This window comes from Salmo trutta, chromosome 3 (genome assembly GCF_901001165.1).
Source record: "Salmo trutta chromosome 3, fSalTru1.1, whole genome shotgun sequence".
Lineage (NCBI taxonomy): Eukaryota > Metazoa > Chordata > Actinopteri > Salmoniformes > Salmonidae > Salmo > Salmo trutta.
In genome coordinates, this window is record NC_042959.1 from 1,812,254 (window position 1) to 1,831,485 (window position 19,232).

The 19,232-nt window shown below is 43.4% G+C and overlaps 1 protein-coding gene across 2 annotated transcripts; it reads left to right on the forward strand.

Annotated features, from left to right (window-relative positions):
- Positions 1-2,324: 2,324 nt before the first annotated feature.
- LOC115166315 (PRELI domain-containing protein 1, mitochondrial) lies at positions 2,325-18,842 on the forward strand. 2 transcript variants are annotated; one of them, XM_029720223.1, is made up of 6 exons: positions 2,325-2,448; positions 2,999-3,135; positions 8,579-8,804; positions 11,909-12,022; positions 14,855-14,933; positions 15,707-18,842. In XM_029720223.1, the coding sequence occupies exons 2-6, from the start codon at positions 3,044-3,046 to the stop codon at positions 15,829-15,831; spliced, it is 636 nt and encodes a 211-aa protein (XP_029576083.1). In that variant the 5' UTR covers positions 2,325-2,448; positions 2,999-3,043; the 3' UTR covers positions 15,832-18,842. The 2 variants fall into 2 exon arrangements, with proteins under 2 accessions (XP_029576083.1, XP_029576091.1); XM_029720231.1 differs by lacking the exon at positions 2,325-2,448 and adding an exon at positions 2,671-2,749.
- Positions 18,843-19,232: the final 390 nt, after the last annotated feature.

The following is a 19,232-nucleotide window of genomic DNA, read 5'->3' on the forward strand; positions in this document are numbered from 1 at the left end:
GTGAAAAAATGTTACTAAAATAAAAGTAAATTCCACTACGGGGAAGAGAAAATGAACATTAATCCACACAAACTACGAAATAATTTACGTTTATATATATTCCCCCTCCTTCAGTCACTTGAAAGCTCAAATCCCCTCTTCAGGCTCTGGGGCCTGAGAGGGTGGGACTGTATGAGGCAGTAATCCATTTAGCTCATCAGATGTTAAATATGTTCATCCCCGCTGCAGAAACAATAATGTCAATCTTTCTTAACTTTTTTAAATTTATTTTACTTGCGCTGTACATTTATCACCATTGCTATAAAAGCAACAAAGTCCACTTTCTTCACATGCTGGTGACACGCAGGCCTGAATGCATGTTGCTGTAAAGCTCCCCTGTTATTCACTACCATCGGACCTTCTGCTCTTTCTACCCTTTCTACTGCCTCTGCATAGATAATAGGAGACAGATTTTAGCAACCTCCATCTCTTTCACCTTATTTGGGCATTCCAAAGATGTTGCCTCAGGTTCTCCTCCACAGTTACAATACTTTATTCATTTGCAAATTCTCTTCTTCTATACAGTCTCCATTAAATTGATCTTCCCCACATGTCCCAAATCTGGGCTCCTTCCATCTGCAGACACTCTCTGCATGACCCAAATGTTCACATCTCTTACACTGCAATGGCCTGGAAACTATTACGGACTACAAAGGGAAACCTAGACGCAAGCTGCCCAGTGACGTGAGCCTACCAGACGAGCTAAATGCCTTCTTTGCTCGCTTCGAGGCAAGCAACACTGAACCATGCACGAGAGCACCAGCTGTTCTGGATGACTGTGTGATAACGCTCTCGGTAGCCGATGTCAACAAAACCTTTAAACAGGTCAACATTCACAAAGCCCAAATGGTCCAAACATACCAAGACAGTCGTGAAGAGGGTACGACAAAACCTTTTCCCACTCAGGAGACAGAAAAGATCCTCAAAAGGTTCTACAGCTACACCAGAGAGCCTCCTGGCCGGTTGCATCACCGCCTGGTATGGCAACTGCTCGGCATCTGACCGTAAGGCGCTACAGAGGGTAGTGCGAACGGCCCAGTACATCACTGGGGCCAAGCTTCCTGCCATCCAGGACCTATATGACAGCATCAGAGGAAAGCCTATAAAATTGTCAGAGACTCCAGTCACCCTAGTTATAGACTGTTTTCTCTGCTACCGCATGGCAAGCGGTACCGGAGCACCAAGTCTAGGACCAAAAGGCTCCTCAACAGCTTCTACCCCCAAAGACTGCTGAACAATTAATAAAATCACCACCGGACTATTTACATTGACCCCTCCCCCCTCCCTTTTGTACACTGCTGCTACTCGCTGTTTATTATCTATGCATAGTCACTTCACCCCTACCTACATGTACAAATTACCTCAACAAGCCTGTACCCCTGCACACTGACTTGGCACCGGTGCCCCCTGTATATAGCCTCCACACTGACTCGGTACCGGTGCCCCCTGTATATAGCCTCGTTATTGTTATTCTCATTGTGTTACTTTTTATTATTACTTTTTGTTTTAGTCTACTTGGTAAATATTTTCTTCTTCTTCTTGAACTGCACTGTTGGTTAAGGGCTTGTAAAGTAAGCATTTCACAGTAATTTGTTGTATTCGGCGCATGTGACAAATACAATTTGATTTGATACAAAAGCTCTAACAGAGTAGTACACATAGCATAGCTGCATTCGGTGTAGGATAGATACCACATCGAAAAACAGAACAGACAAACTCTTCTCCTTCCTTCAATTAACCACACGATTCATCCTATGAACGTCGACCACTCCAGGAATTTTCTTTCGCGTTATTCCTTTGATGGGTGCCCTGCTCTGTAGCTCAAAACACAAACACAGGATAATAATTAACTTGAGTGAGGCCAAGTTCCTTCTGATCAGCTGAAACACACCAAATCAATGCAAGCACACTCCTCTTGTATTTCACTGACTACTTTACCCAAGGCTTTTTTTCACCGTTTTGGATACTCTCCCTAATCCACCAAATCAGGCCCCAATCACTGTGGTATAATAAGAACAGCCCCAATACTCCCAGAAAACCAACTCCTACCAGATACAAAGGGGGTAAAACCAACACTAGACGATTCCTTTCCCACAATAATTTTACCAAATTTTTTCATCATTTTAGACAAAAGTCCATTCATCCTTATTTCCACCGCCATCAGATTCAAGCCCCTTCTCTGCTTCCGCCATCCTCCTTTCCCCTGAAACAACGCCACCTGCTGTGGAGAAGCCAGATGTTGGGTCGCTCTCACTTCCTCTCTGCTCTTGGTCGCACCGGATATGTCGTTGTTCTTGACCTTCCCTTTTCAATTGGCCGGAATCAGTCTGTCGTGTAGCTTCAAGCTACATTCTTCTAAAAGTAGTAGAAAATGCACTTATCTCCGCTGTAAATGGTATTGCCAACGAGGTAAGTGGCTTTCTTACCGTTTCATATTCAAGCGGAAAGATGTTTAGATTTTTATTTATTTTTCCCCTCATATGAAAATGGGTCACTTTAGCTATATAGCTAATGAATTGATGGCGTTGACCACCACTCTATGCTAAGCTAACTAGCTCGTTACCATAGCATTCTAGCGAGACTGAGTGCAGACGTGACCGTTTCAGTTTTGTTCCATTTCCTGTCACTAACGATTCCGTTAACGGAACTGGGGTTGCATATCGAGCGGTATGTGGACATGCATATAGCGATAATAATTATGGACAGACGGGTAAACGTTAACTTAGTTAACTATGGCTTTTTGCGCACGTTTACTGTTTTTTTTTTATTTTTTATTTAACCAAAGTTTATTTGACAGCTGTCATTTTAAAGCGCAACATTCCACTTTCTATGCTTTTATCTAGGAGTTTCGCTTTTTAGTGCAGCCTTCTAATTTCACGATTAATTGGGCAAATGTGCATGTAATTGATAATATCCTAGCTAATTTGAGCTTACTCACTGTGTACTATTCTTCTAACAGGTATTTACCAAAGTGTACATATAAAGTCGTCTTTTTACGGGAACAATGGTGAAGTACTTTGCCTGTGTGGGTCTTCTGAAAAGTTCCTGGGACCAAGTCTGCATCGCTTTCTGGGAGCGATACCCTAACCCCTACAGGTAAGAAAGATAGCCCTACGGGTAAGAAAGATAGCCCTACGGGTAAGAAAGATAGCCCTACGGGTAAGAAAGATAGCCCTACGGGTAAGAAAGATAGCCCTACGGGTAAGAAAGATAGCCCTACGGGTAAGAAAGATAGCCCTACGGGTAAGAAAGATAGCCCTACGGGTAAGAAAGATAGCCCTACGGGTAAGAAAGATAGCCCTACGGGTAAGAAAGATAGCCCTACGGGTAAGAAAGATAGCCCTACGGGTAAGTGGTGTAAAAGTACTTTAAGTCGTTTTTTTGGGGTGTCTGTACTTTACTATTTATATTTTTGACAACTTTTACTTCACTACATTCCTAAAGAAAATATTTGACTTTTACTCCGTACATTTTCCCTGACGACTCAAAGTACTCGTTACATTTTGAATGCTTAGCAGGACAGGAAAATTGTGAAATTCACGCACTTATCAAGAGAACACGTGGTCATCCCTACGGCCTCTGTTCTGGCGGCCTCACTAAACACACATGCATCTTTTGTAAATGATGTCTGAGTGTTGGAGTGTGCCCCTGGCTATCTGTAAATTATGTCTGAGTGTTGGAGTGTGCCCCTGGCTATCTGTAAATGATGTCTGAGTGTTCCCCTGGCTATCTCTAAATAATGTCTGAGTGTTGGAGTGTTCCCCTGGCTATCTGTAAATGATGTCTGAGTGTTGGAGTGTGCCCCTGGCTATCTGTAAATGATGTCTGAGTGTTGGAGTGTTCCCCTGGCTATCTCTAAATAATGTCTGAGTGTTGGAGTGTGCCCCTGGCTATCTGTAAATGATGTCTGAGTGTTGGAGTGTACCCCTGGCTATCTGTAAATGAGGTCTGAGTGTTGGAGTGTGCCCCTGGCTATCTGTAAATGATGTCTGAGTTTTGGAGTGTGCCCCTGGCTATCTGTAAATTATGCCTGAGTGTTGGAGTGTGCCCCTGGCTATCTGTACATTTTTTAAACGGTGCCATTTGCTTTGCTTAATATAAGAATGTTTAAATGATTTAATACTTTTTAATTTTGATACTAAAGTATATTTAAAACCAAATACTTTTGGACTTTTACTCAAGCAGTATTTTACTGGGTGACTTTCACTTTTACTTGAGCAACTTTCTATTCATGTATCCATACGTTTACTGAAGTGTGACAGTTGGGTACTTTTTCCCCCCGTGCTCATCTATATGTTCATAAATCCCCAAAAGTCCCATTTCAAGTCAATGTTGAATAAACTTAATTTGAACATACTCTACCTGTTTGTCTGCTGATTTTCATCCTTAGTCGGGTGGAAATATGAGACAAAATTATCCACAGGCAAGTGTTATTAAACCGACTTCCAGAACGCTGGTCTATATAATTCTGTAGCTTAGCATTTTCATGGTTACGCTTGGCTATTGTTTACGTAGTGTGCGGATGCATCAGGTGCGGATGCATCAGGTGCGGATGCATCAGGTGCGAATGCATCAAGTGCGAATGCATCAAGTGATTGAAAATAGAAGCAGAGAGAACCATATACCGTCCAGGCAATGTAATTAGAGCAGTAAAAATATTTTTATTTTTTTGCATACCCGTGGTATACGGTCTGATATACCACAGCTGTCAGCCAATAAGCATTCAGGGCTCGAACTACCCAGTTTATAAATAGTCCTAGACTAACTCTCTTAATGTGACTAGGCTATACTCGCAATTGTAAATGAGAACTTGTTCTCAACTTGCCTACCTGGTTAAATAAAGGTGAAATAAATACTATAAATAGACCTTGACTAACCCTCCTAATGTGACTAGGCTGTACTATAAATAGTCCTAGACAAACCTATATATAAATGCCCATCCTGTAAAACAGGTTATTTGCTGTATCACTTAAAGCCATGGTGAAGTTAAAGCATTGTTAGTGCACACATTCACTGTCAGTGATTTCAAGAGTTACTGCAAGACACTTAGCCAGTCAGACGAACTCATGGAAACCAATTTTATTCCTGTGTCTGCGTGCAGTTTGGAGATGATTTGAAGTTAGCTTAGCACAATTACTGGAAATCTCCCTGTACTAAAACATGAAAAAATGGTTTGGTGCAGTGGAGGCTGCTGAGTGGAGGACGGCTCATAGTAATGGCTAGAATGGAGTCAAGGGAACTTCATCAACCACATGTCCATTGACTCCATTTCAAGGCATTATTATAAGCCGGGCCTCCACTGGTTTGGTACTAGATTTAATTAGAACTTTCGGTACTTCTGTCAAATGTGTCTCACGGATCGAACCGGTCTATCAGCGCAGCAGATGTCCCCCTTTTTTATAGCGTGAGCACACGTGTTAGCTCTCCTCTCGTGCTGCACAGAAGTTAACACGCTTGAATAATGTAACACGGCATGTAGAAATGTTAACTGTTCATTACTGTTCGCAAAACAATGTCCTACTGGCTAGAACCCTTTACAATGCAAGAAGATACCGGTATCTTCCATCTTTGTAGGATAGCTTCAGCTGTCAGCTAGCTAGGAAAGTTAACATCAATCCACCGCTCTGGTACTTTGTGATAATATGCAAACCATAAAGCAAAATATGCAGATTTTCAAAGCTGATAGCCACAAACTTTATCAATTAATTTATTCGGTTTCTCTTGCACGTCTCCACCAAGATGATCTACTGCCTCAGCGAACTGACTGCTCCGACAGACCGCCCACCTCTTGCCTCATGAATGATGTCATTACTGGTAAAAGAGGGCACGCATTTTTATAAAATAAGCTACTTCTATGCAAATGTTGTTGATCAGTACAATTAAAATAAGTCCCGAAGGGGGGGGGGAAAAAACAGACTGTCATCTGTAGCCCCATGAAATCAGCTAAAACTCAGCTCAACTCAATGCATGACACACTCCTATTGAACAATGTTTTCAGCTGTATTGTGAATGCGCCTAAGCTATATCTTGATTTACCCAGTTTATCAATAGATTTACCATTTAAATAAATCAATACCATTATGTCAGTGCATTTATAAAGTATTCAGACCTTCAGACTTAACACATTTTCTTACGTTACAGCTGTATTCTAAAATTGTTTTTTTTTTTTAAATGTAAACATTAATCTACACACTAACCCATATTGACGAAGCAAAAACTTTTTATTTTGTGCAAATTTATTAAATAAAGGTTATATAGAGAACTGAAATAACATTTACGCAAGTATTCAGACCCTACACACAGTACTTTGTTGAAGCACCTTTGGCAGCGATTACAGCCTCGAGTCTTCTTGGGTATGACTACTAGCTTGGCACACCTGTATTTGGGGAGTTTCTACCATTCTTCTCTACAGATCCTCTCAAGGTCTGTCAGTTTGGATGGGGAGCGTAGCTGCACAGCTATTTTCAGGTCTCCAGAGATTGGGTTCAAGTCTGGGCTCTGGCTCGGCCACTCGAGGACATTCCTGCGTTGTCTTGGCTGTGTGCTTAAGGTCATTGTCTTGTTGGAAGGTGAACCTTCGCCCCAGTCTGAGGTCCTGAGCGCTCTGAAGCAGGTTCTCATCAAGGATCTCTTTACTTTGCTCTGTTCATCTTTCCCTCGACCCTGACTAGTCTCCCAGTCCCTGCCGCTGAAAAACATCCCCACAGCATGATGCTGCCACCACCATGTTTCACCGTAGGCAAGGTGCCAGGTTTCCTCCAGATGTGACGCTTGGCATTCAGGTCAAAGAGTTCAATCTTGGTTTCAAATGGTCTGAGAGTCCTTTAGGTGCCTTTTGGCAAACTCGCGGGCTGTCATGTGCCTTTTACTGAGTAGTGGCCCTGGCTGAGGGAAGGAGGTTCTCACCCAAGATTTGACGGTACATGGCCCCATCCATCGTCCTTTGATGCGGTGAAGTTGTCCTGTCCCCTTAGCAGAAAAACACCCCCAAAGCATAATGTTTACACCTCCATGTTTGACGGTGGGGATGGTGTTCTTGGGGTCATAGGCAGCATTCCTCCTCCTCCAAACACGGCGAGTTGAGTTGATGCCAAAGAGCTCCATTGGTCTCATCTGACCACAACACTTTCACCCAGTTGTCCTCTGAATCATTCAGATGTTCGTTGGCAAACTTCAGACGGACATGTATATGTGCTTTCTTGAGCAGGGGGACCTTGCGGGCGCTGCAGGATTTCAGTCCTTCACGGCGTAGTGTGTTACCAGTTGCTTTCTTGGTGATTATGGTCCCAGCTGCCTTGAGATCATTGACAAGGTCCTTCCGTGTAGTTCTGGGCTGATTCCTCACCGTTCTCATGATCGTTGCAACTCCGAGGTGAGATATTGCATGGAGCCCCAGGCCGAGGGAGATTGACAGTTCTTTTGTGTTTCTTCCATTTGCGGAAAATCGCACCAACTGTTGTCACCTTCTCACCAAGCTGCTTGGCGATGGTCTTATAGCCCATTCCAGCCTTGTGTAGGTCTACAATCTTGTCTCTGACATCCTTGGAGAGCTCTTTGGTCTTGGCCATGGTGGAGAGTTTGGAATCTGATTGATTGATTGCTTCTGTGGACAGGTGTCTTTTTATACAGGTAACAAACTGAGATTAGGAGCACTCCCTTTAAGAGTGTGCTCCTAATCTCAGCTCGTTACCTGTATAAAAGACACCTGGGAGTCAGAAATCTTTCTGATAGAGAGGGGGTCAAATACTTAGTTCCCTGATTTAAAATGCAAATCATTTTATAACATTTTTGACATGAGTTTTTCTGGATTTTTTTGTTATTCTGTCTCTCACTGTTCAAATAAACCCACCATTAAAATTATAGACTGATCATTTCTTTGTCAGTGGGCAAACGTACAAAATCAGCAGGGGATCAAATACTTTTTTCCCTCACTGTACTTAGATTTGTATAATTTATTAATTAATGCATACATGGCTGTCTCTGAATTGTTTTGATGTATTTAAAAATATATATAATGATACTGAACTCAAAAGATGCCCAACGATTGAACAGAGCAGTAGCTGAGTTTACCTGTCTGGATCAAGTGGCATTCTGGGACTTTGGCTTATACACATTTTGTTGTTGTGGTATCGCTTTGGTATCGAGATTTTATCATGTTAATTTCACTGATAATCTTAAGAAATTACATTTTATCCACTTCCTCATTCTTTCCCCGTTGTAGCATAGAGACGCATAGACATCACAACGTTGTAGCATAGAGACGCATAGACATCACAACGTTGTAGCATAGAGACGCATAGAGATCGCAACGTTGTAGCATAGAGACGCATAGAGATCGCAACGTTGTAGCATAGAGACGTATAGACATCGCAACGCCTTTGAGACAGATGCAACGTTTCGACCTCTAATCTTTTAGTGTCCTTTTAAGCTGTAAAGTGTCTATGAATCACACCTAATTCACCCCTCCCATCTCTTCTCTCCCCAGCATGTCTCTAACTGTAATACAATTATTACAATTTCCTCTCCTCTCTCCCCACAGTAACCATGTCCTAACGGAGGACATCATCTTCAGGGAGGTAACTCCCGGTAACCGTCTGGTCTCTAGGCGACTGCTGACCAAAACTAACCGCGCTCCTCGCTGGATGGAGAAGGACCTGCCGGTTACCATGGCCAGGCACGCCTACATCATCGAGGATTCCATCGTGGATCCCCAGAACAGAACCATGACAACGCTGACTTGGAACATCAGCCACGCACGCATGATGGTACGTGGGTTCAACTGGGATTCGTACTGTGACTGTGTTAGCCCGCTGAGCTAAAACCTTGGCATTAGCTCAGGGGAGCCAACGCAAATCTTCATCTTTTGAATCTACACTACATGACCGAAAGTATGTGGACACCTGCTCGTTGTACATTTCATTCCAAAATCATGGTCTTTAATATGGAGTTGGTCCCCTCCTGTTGCTGCTATAACAGCCTCCACTCTTCTGGGAAGGCTTTCCACTAGATGTTGGAACATTGCTGTGGGGACTTGCATCCATTCAGCCACAAGAGTATTAGTGAGGTCGGGCACTGATGTTGGGCGATTAGGCCTGGCTCGCAGTCTGCGCTCCAATTCATCCCAAAGGTGTTCAATGGGGTTGAGGTCAGGGCTCTGTGCAGGCCAGTCAAGTTCTTCCACATCGAACTTGACAAACCATTTCTGTATGGACCTTGCTTTGTGCACGGGGGCATTGTCATGCTGAAACAGGAAAGGGCCTTCCCCCAAACTGTTGCCACAAAGTTGGGAGCACAGAATTGTCTAGAATGTCATTGTATTCTGTAGCGTTAAGATTTCCCTTCACTGGAACTAAGGAGCCTGAACCATGAAAAACAGTCCCAGACCATTATTCCTCCTCCACCAAACTTTACAGTTGGCACTATGCATTGGGGCAGGTAGCGTTCTCCTGGCATCCGCCAAACCCAGATTCATCCGTCGGACTGCCAGATGGTGAAGCGTGATTCATCACTCCAGAGAACGCGTTTCCACTGCTCCAGAGTACAATGGCGGCGAGTTTTACACTACTCGATGCTTGGCATTGTGCATGGTGATCTTAGGCTTGTGTGCGGCTGCTCGGCCATGGAAACCCATTTCATGAAGCTCCCGATGAACAGTTGTGCTGACGTTGCTTCCAGAGGCAGTTTGGAACTCAGTAGTGAGTGTTGCAAACGAGGACAGACAATTTTTACGCGATTCAGCACTCAGCGATCCCTTTCTGTGAACTTGTGTGGCCTACCACTACGTGGCTGAGCCGTTGTTTCTCCTAGACACTTTCACTTCACAATAACGGCACTTACAGTTGACCCGGGGCAGCTCTATCAGGGCAGAAATTTGACGAACTGACTTGTTGGAAAGGTGGCATCCTATGACGGTGTCACGTTGAAAATCACTGAGTTCTTCAGTAAGGCCATTCGACTGCCAATGTTTGTCTATGGAGATTGCATGGCCATGTGCTCGATTAATTTTTTTATTTATTATTATTAAAAAAATATACACCTGTCAGCAACATGTTTGACTGAAATAGCCAAATCTACTAATTTGTAGGAGTGTCCACATACTTTTGGCCAGTGTATTTGAATTTGAGCAGTATTTCTCTGGTGGGAGTTCCCCTGAAGTCACTATGAAGACATGAACCAGCTCTTAATACTAATCTACACTGTAAACCAGGAAGGACCCCAGGAAGATTAGCTGGCGTTAGCGAATGGGGATCCTTATAAAAATGACTAATAAAAATGACTGATTACTGTATATATCCTACTCCAGCTTTCAGAAAAGTATTCAGGCCCCTTGACATTTACCACGTTTTGTTACAGCCTTATTCTAAAATGGATTAAAAAAAAAAAATCCCCCCCCTCAATCTACACACAATGTCCTATAATGACAAAGCAAAAACAGGTTTTTAGAAATTGTTACAAATGTATTACAAATAAACTATGACATTTACATAAGTATTCAGACCTTTTTCTCAGTACTTTGTTGAAGCATCTTTGGCAGCGATTACAGCCTCAAGTCTTCTTGGGTATGACGCTACAAGCTTGGCACATCTGTATTTGGGGAATTTCTCCCATTCTTCTCTGCAGATCCTCTCAAGCTCTGTCAGGTTGGATGGGGAGAGTCTCTGCACAGCTATTTTCAGGTCTCTCCAGAGATGTTCGATTGGGTTCAAGTCCGGGCCACTCAAGGACATTGAGACTTGTCCCGGTTGTGTGCATAAGGTCGTTGTCCTGTTGGAAGGTGAACCTTCGCCCCAGTCTGAGGTCCTGAGTGCTCTGGAGCAGGTTTTCATCAAGGATCTCTCAGTACTTTGCTCCATTCATCTTTCCCTCGATCCTGATCCTGTCTCCCAGTACCTGCCGCTGAAAAACATCCCCACAGCATGATGCTGCCACCACCATGCTTCACTTTAGGGATGGTGCCAGATTTCCTCCAGAAGTGACGCTTGGCATTCAGGCCAAAGAGTTCAATCTTGGTTTCTTCAGACCAGAGAATCTTGTTTTTCATGGTCTGAGAGTCTTTAGGTGCCTTTTGGTAAACTCCAAGCGGGCTGTCATGTGCCTTTTACTGAGGAGTGGCTTCCGTCTGGCCACTCTACCATAAAGGCCTGATTGGTGGAGTGCTGCTGAGATGGGAGAACCTTCCAGAAGGACAACCATCTGCACAGAGAAACTCTGGATCTCTGTCAGTGACCATTGTGTTCTTGGTCACCTCCCTGAACAAGGCCCTTCTCCCCCGATTGCTCAGTTTGGCCAGGTGGCCAGCTCTAGGAAGAGTCTTGGTGGTTCCAAACTTCTTCCATTTAAGAATGATGGAGGCCACTATGTTTTTGGGGACCTTCAATGCTGCAGAAATGTTTTGGTACCCTTCCCCAGATCTGTGCCTCGACACAATCCTGTCTCGGAGCTCTACAGACAATTCCTTCGACCTCATGGCTTGGTTTTTGCTCTGACATGCACTGTCAACTGTGGGACCTTATATAGACAGGTGTGTGCCTTTCCAAATCAGGTCCAATCAATTGAATTTACCACAGGTGGACTCCAAGTTGTAGAAACATCTCAAGGATGATCAATGGAAACAGGATGCACCTGAGCTCAATTTCGAGTCTCATACCAAAGGGTCTGAATATTTATGTAAAGGTATTTCTATTTTTAATACATTGGCAAAAATGTCTAAACCTGTTTTTCGCTTTGTTATTATGGGGTATTGTGTGTAGATTGAGGGAAATAATGTATTTAATCCATTAGAATAAGGCTGTAACGTTATACTTTCCGAATGCACTATATTCACCATACTGTAGTCATAATAAGGTCTGTGTTTTGATTCCCCTGTCAGTCTGTGGAGGAGCGTTGTGAGTACAGAATTAACCCTGACAACACCAGCTGGACGGAGATTAACAGAGAGGCCTGGATCTCGTCTAACCTCTACGGGCTTTCCAGAGCTATACAGGTGTGTGTGTGTGTTTTATACAGGTCAGTGGGGTTAAAGGCCAGTGGGGAACTAAGTGTCTACTGGAAGGGTGGGATCCCTAGAAAGTCCCTGACTTGACAATCTTTCTACCGCAATCTATAATATGTAGCCATCTATGAGTTACAGAAAGACTGTTGTAAAAGAACCACAAGCTGGCAGTTTGCCTGTTCAGCCTGTGTAGAAGTTGTTGAATGATTCACTGTCTGGTATCTGACTTTGATAAAAACCCTCAGCTGTTGTGTCGGCTATTAGTTGGGTTTACTGAGCCGTATGAAAGTTAGTGACAACATGAATCTGTTTAGACATGTCTATACTAACATCACTGCCAGTCATACCACACAACAACAACTAATATCACTGCACTAATATGAAAAATATCTACTTCTGCTAAGCTTCCCAGTAAAGCGATTTTTAAAAACAAGCAAGCATCCCAGAAAAGTGCTTAAAATAGCCCACGTTAACATACGTAGCTTAAGAAACGAGGTTTCATGAAATTAAAAAAACTTGTTAGTCAGAATATGAATAATCTGTTACTATCTCTGAAACTCACATAGATAATAACTTTTGATACAGTTGGAGCAATAAAAGGTTATCACATTTACAGAAATGCTAGTGGTGGTGATTCTGGTGGGAAGCTGCTATAGGCCACCAAGTGCTAACAGTCAGTATCTGGATAATGTGTAAAATGCTTGTGATATCAACAGTGAGGTGTATTTTCTGGGTGATTTTTCTAAATATTGACTGGCTTTTATCAAGCTGCCGACTCAAGAAAAAGCTTCAAACTGTAACCAGTGCCTGCAACCTGGTTCAGGTTATCAATCAACCTACCAGGGTATTTACAGGAATGAAATCATCAACATGTATTGATCACATCTTTACTAATACTGCAGAAATGTGCTTTAAAACAGTATCCAGATCCATAGGATGTAGTGATCACAATATAGTAGCCATATCTAGGAAAACCAGAGTTCCAAAGGCTGGGCTTAATATAGTGGATAAGAGGTCATACAATAAGTTTTGTAGTGAATCATATGTTGATGATGTAAATAATATTTATTGGTCCATGGTGTGTAATGAGGAGCAAACAGACGCTGCACTTGACACATTTATTTATGAAATTGCTTATTTCAGTTACCAATAAACATGCACCCATTTAAGAAAATGACTGTAAAAACTGTTAAATCCCAGTGGATTGATGAGGAATTGAAAAATGGTATGTTTGAGAGGGACGAGGATAAAGGAAAGGCAAATAAGTCTGGCTGCACAACCGATTGGCAAACGTATTGCAAATTGAGAAATCATGTGACTAAACTGAATAATAATAAGAAACTAGACTATGAAACAAATAAATGACATAAAGAATGATAGTAAAAAAGCTTTGGAGCGCCTTAAATGTTGGGGGGAAAACTCAGCACATTCATTACAAAACCCACTGACATTGCCAACTACTTTAATGATTTTTTTCATTGGCAAGATTAGCAAATTTAGACATGAGATGCCAGCAACAAACGCTGGCACTACACATCCAAGTATATCTGACCAAATTATGAAAGACAATAATTGTACTTTTGAGTTCCGTAAAGTGAGTGTGGAAAAATGGTCTATTAACGATGACAAGCCACCGGGGTCCTGTTACCAACCCATAGTAAAGTTTTGGAAAATATGGTGTTTGACCAGATACAATGCTATTTTACAGTAAACAAATTAAAATGAACAACAAGCACAGCACTGACACAAATGACTGCTGATTGGCTAAGAGAAAATGATGATAAAATTATTGGGGGGGGGGGGGGGCCCTGTCTTGTTAACTTACATATGTGTTATGGCTTTACACGCCCTGCTGTAATGTGACAGACCGGCTCAAAATGACATTGGATAAAAGTTAAGACTCAAGAGGTATGAAATGGTACATTATGCACTACAGTTGAGGAACAATGGGAACGTAATTCTGCTTTGAAAGTTGACAAACTTGTAAACTCACTTTTGAAGAAAAAAATTGCCCTTTACATTTTTTTTGCTACTACTGGAGAGCCCACCCATTTCAGCATCGTTCACACCCTCTTAAGCTTTAGCCACACCCATCTCTTTAAGGGTGATCCGAGCGTTCAAGCACCGAAGCTAACTTGCTAACGTTGGCTAACTTGCTAGCTACTTCCAGACACAAATGAGAGGACAGCTCTCTGACCATTTTACTCGCCCTAGCAGAGCTGGTTAGGCTGTTTTCATGTTATCCAGAGCGTTGATGACTGCAACTGTGCTGTCAGATTGTAGTGAATTCTGCTATACAATTTTAAAAACGTTACATTCATAACTGCCTTAATTTTGCTGGACCACAGGAAGAGTAGCTGCTGCCTTGGCAGGAACTAATGGGGATCCATAATAAACCCCAGGAAGAGTAGCTGCTGCCTTGGCAGGAACTAATGGGGATCCATAATAAACCCCAGGAAGAGTAGCTGCTGCCTTGGCAGGAACTAATGGGGATCCATAATAAACCCCAGGAAGAGTAGCTGCTGCCTTGGCAGGAACTAATGGGGATCCATAATAAACCCCAGGAAGAGTAGCTGCTGCCTTGGCAGGAACTAATGGGGATCCATAATAAACCCCAGGAAGAGTAGCTGCTGCCTTGGCAGGAACTAATGGGGATCCATAATAAACCCCAGGAAGAGTAGCCGCTGCCTTGGCAGGAACTAATGGGGATCCATAATAAATACAAATACCACCACAGGAACTAACATCACTGTCAGTTATACCACACAACAAGACCAGCGTTCCCTGTCTGATACCCTAACCATCTCTGGCTTCACTTTACAGGAGTTCGGCCTTGCTCGGTTCAAGACCAGTGTTGCAAAGACCATGAAAGGGTTTGAATACGTCCTGGCCAAAATGCAAGGTAAGATGGAGGCCAGTTGTTTTTATTACGCTGTAAAATAAGGTGGGGGCGATCAGTTCAGTTCCTTATTATTAACGGTACTGTGTTGCGGTAGAAACGGTACTGTGTTGCGGTAGAAACGGTAGAAACGGTACCGTGGGTGGAGCGGTGGAAACAACGGTACCGTGGGTGGGGCGGTGGAAACAACGGTACCGTGGGTGGGGCGGTGGAAACAACGGTACCGTGGGTGGGGCGGTGGAAACAACGGTACCGTGGGTGGGGCGGTGGAAACAACGGTACCGTGGGTGGGGCGGTGGAAACAACGGTACCGTGGGTGGGGCGGTGGAAACAACGGTACCGTGGGTGGGGCGGTGGAAACAACGGTACCGTGGGTGGGGCGGTGGAAACAACGGTACCGTGGGTGGGGCGGTGGAAACAACGGTACCGTGGGTGGGGCGGTGGAAACAACGGTACCGTGGGTGGGGCGGTGGAAACAACGGTACCGTGGGTGGGGCGGTGGAAACAACGGTACCGTGGGTGGGGCGGTGGAAACAACGGTACCGTGGGTGGGGCGGTGGAAACAACGGTACCGTGGGTGGGGCGGTGGAAACAACGGTACCGTGGGTGGGGCGGTGGAAACCAGTCCCTGATTACAGGGGAACAATGGAACAAAGCAGTGGAACTGGCTTCCAGGTCAGGTTTGAATTTGAGGGATTTAGACCCCTTGACTCCAACTATGTTCTAACTCTCTCTCACTCACTCACAAAAAAAACCACGTTTCCTTTCTCCTCTAGGTGAGTCCCCGTCCAGGACCCTGGCTGAGCATGCTACAGAGAGGGCCAGGGAGACGGCTCTGGCAGCTAAAGAGAAAGCCAAAGACCTTGCCTCACAGGCTCACAAGAAACAACAGTATGTCTGAGCTGCCAGTGTAGGGTGAAGTTTCCCCTAGATGCTGATATGGTTAGGATTAGGGCAGAGGAGGCAGATCCTAAATGTCTTCCTAGAAACGTTATCCTGGAGCCCGAGGTGCCAGTGGGAGGAAGTAGACATTGGCCCCTATCAGACCTGCCTGGATTCAAAGACTATTTAGGAATAATTTCAAGTACTTTATCTGGGATCGATTTTGAAGTATTTCTGGCACAATGGAACCAATAAAATACTGAAAATCCCTGCTCATCTGGCACTCCAGGCAGGCTCAAGCAATTACAAAAAGTAAAAAAATAAATAAAAAAATGTTGATTAGTATTTGATCTCAGATCTGTTTGGCCCTAACGGCTTGTCCAGAGTCAGTTCTTATTCACCCCCCTAATGATTACATTTGGAGGGGAATCTGATCGGCCCTAACGGCTTGTCCAGAGTCAGTTCTTATTCACCCCCCTAATGATTACATTTGGAGGGGAATCTGATCGGCCCTAACGGCTTGTCCAGAGTCAGATCTTATTCACCCCCCTAATGATTACATTTGGAGGGGAATCTGATCGGCCCTAACGGCTTGTCCAGAGTCAGTTCTTATTCACCCCCCTAATGATTACATTTGGAGGGGAATCTGATCGGCCCTAACGGCTTGTCCAGAGTCAGATCTTATTCACCCCCCTAATGATTACATTTGGAGGGGAATCTGATCGGCCCTAATGGCTTGTCCAGAGTCAGATCTTATTCACCCCCCTAATGATTACATTTGGAGGGGAATCTGATCTCAGATCTGTGATTAGGGTTGCAAAATTCCGGGTAACTTTTTCCAAAATTCCAAGTTTTTCTAGAAGATTCCCGGGGAACAAGAGGTAATAAAGCAGGAAATCTGGAACATTTGTAAATGCTTTGGTAATGTTGCTACACTAGGTGTGACTGAGCTAGGGAATGGACCATTTACCATTAAAGATCGATTGGAAAATGTGGTCGGAGGGTGTGACGCAATTACGACGCCTCCGGAGGCGTGCAGAGAGTCTGAATCAAACTCCGTAACGCAACGCCATGCGCCTCTCAAATGTTGTAACGATACAGAGGGCTCTGTGTATCTCCGCATTGACATGATTGGTTGACTGTAAGCGGGAGGGGGCGGGGTCCTGTATTAACACAAACTCACTTCCTTCACAGCAGCTCTGCGAAGCGCCCCCCCAAACAAAATTATATTTTGCTCTGACTTCTGCAGAGGCTGCAACGCTGTACGGCCACTACAGATGTATCGTACGTCACAGAATGTAAACTTGAGTAACTAGATTGATCTTATTGTTGGTGGTATGCGGCAGCATTAGGGACAGACCAACACCAGTCCCACCCAGCAGGTGATCTACTGTGCACGAGCCGACGTCGGTCTTGTCCTTTTTTTTTGGGAGCTAGTTCAAGAGACTGGTTCATGTCTCCAGAAATGACTCGTTTAGGTTTCCATCTTGCTGTTTTTTTTTTTTTGTGACCAACTGAATACTTTCATAGTCTTATTGGGGTTTTACCGCCATCATGATGATGATGGAGTTCCACACAGTTGGGTGAAGCTGTTTTCATAGACACTGATATTGGGTCAGTTGAGCATTTTTCCCCACTAGTGGCTAAGGTTAGGATTGGGGGAGTTGATCCTAGACCTGTACGCCTACTCACCATTCCCAGGGCCGCATCCCAAATGGCACCTTATTCCCTCCCTATATAGTGTACTACTTTATATCAGTGCCTATGGGGCTCTGGTTAAAAGTAGTGCCCTAAATAGGGAATAGGGTGCCATTTTGGGACTGAGCCAGCCTCGGTGCTCTTCTCTTTAACCTCGTGTTCTTCTGTCTTCTCCGTTACAGGAAGTATTTCCTCTGTCGGTTGTAATTCCTTTACCTTCATATAGTTTTGTTTCTCACACTGTAGATGAGACTGACTACATATCTTCATCTACGTTTTGTGTTTTAGCCTTACAATTTATAAATATTTATGTTTTCATTTCAAAATCAAATCTTTTGTTTCTGCGAGCTAGACTGCTCAAAAAGCAAATCTCAAAAGAAATCCTTTGATTCATCTCTCTTCGCTATATATTCATTGATTTCAGTTATGGCGGTTTCATTTCATTATTTTTTTTTTTGTTGATTCAGAATATTTAATTGCTTCAAAATTAAAGTTGTTACTAGTGTGATGAGAGGGTCCACGTTATTTTGTAGTCATTGCTTGAAAGTGAACCTCTCTCTTGACATTGTATGCTTTGTAGAAATTAGCTCCAGAAAGTGAGTCAAATTGAAAGTTGTAAATGACATTTAAAGACATCCTGGATGTGACCGTTTTTTTTTTTTTTTTTCTTCAACCTCCCACTTCGGGTTGGATGTGTCTGTGTAGTTTAATCAATAAGGCTCGAGGGGGTGTTGGCACGTGGCCTAAATACCACAGCTAAGGGCTGTTCTTAAGCCACAACCCAATGTGGAGTGGTCATATACAACAAATCCAGAGGTGCCTTATTGCTATTATAAACTGATTACCAATGTAAGTAGAGCAGTAAAAAAAAAAGTAATATCCATGGTATACGGTCTGATATACCACGGCTGTCAGCCAATCCTCATTCAGGGCTTGAACCACCCAGTTTATAAACATGCATAATCTCCATGAGTAGAATTACTGTCTTACCTCAATTAGCCACGAAATCCCTAGTTTCTAACCCTTTTCTGCTTCAGCCCCTTGACATTTTTGAGTGACAGCTAACAAGATGCAAACACAGCAGAACGAGAGAGGGAGCAATGACATGGTGCACATCTGCACACACACACACACACACGTGATGTAGTACACAATATTCGGGGACCACTTTTGGCTTGTGAGCGCTACTTTTAAAACCACTGGCTGAAAAGTATACAAAAAGTACTGAAGAATTTCTTATAAAAAATAAATGAATGCATACAAATTATGAATGTGCTTTGTTTGAGCAACAGTATCAGCTTATTGATGAATAACAATAAATATTTTATGTTACGGTGTCTTATTTCATTTGTTTTCCTCAAATAATCTCATAGTGCCTTGAATAACAAGGAAGTGATTAGTATTAGATATTTATTCATACAAAAGGCATACATATCGTAGTATAAAAATGGTACTGGGACAAGAGGAAGACTGGTGAGTGCCTTCAGATATACATTTTTGTTATTGCAATGACAAGGTCATAAGCCATCTTGTTGAGGTATAAACATCCTGAAGGCAGGTAGTCACTCAGCACACCTCAGTGGGTAACATCCTGAAGGTAGTCAGTCACCTCAGTGGGTAACATCCTGAAGGCAGGTAGTCAGCACACCTCAGTGGGTAACATCCTGAAGGCAGGTAGTCAGCACACCTCAGTGGGTAACATCCTGAAGGCAGGTAGTCAGC

Excerpts from the sequence above, each read along its gene's own strand:
- LOC115166315 (XM_029720223.1), top strand. The coding sequence starts at position 3,044 with ATGGTGAAGTACTTTGCCTGTGTGGGTCTTCTGAAAAGTTCCTGGGAC. Across the intron at positions 8,805-11,908 it reads TCAGCCACGCACGCATGATG|TCTGTGGAGGAGCGTTGTGA; the intron begins GTACGTGGGTTC and ends TTCCCCTGTCAG. Across the intron at positions 12,023-14,854 it reads GGCTTTCCAGAGCTATACAG|GAGTTCGGCCTTGCTCGGTT; the intron begins GTGTGTGTGTGT and ends TTCACTTTACAG.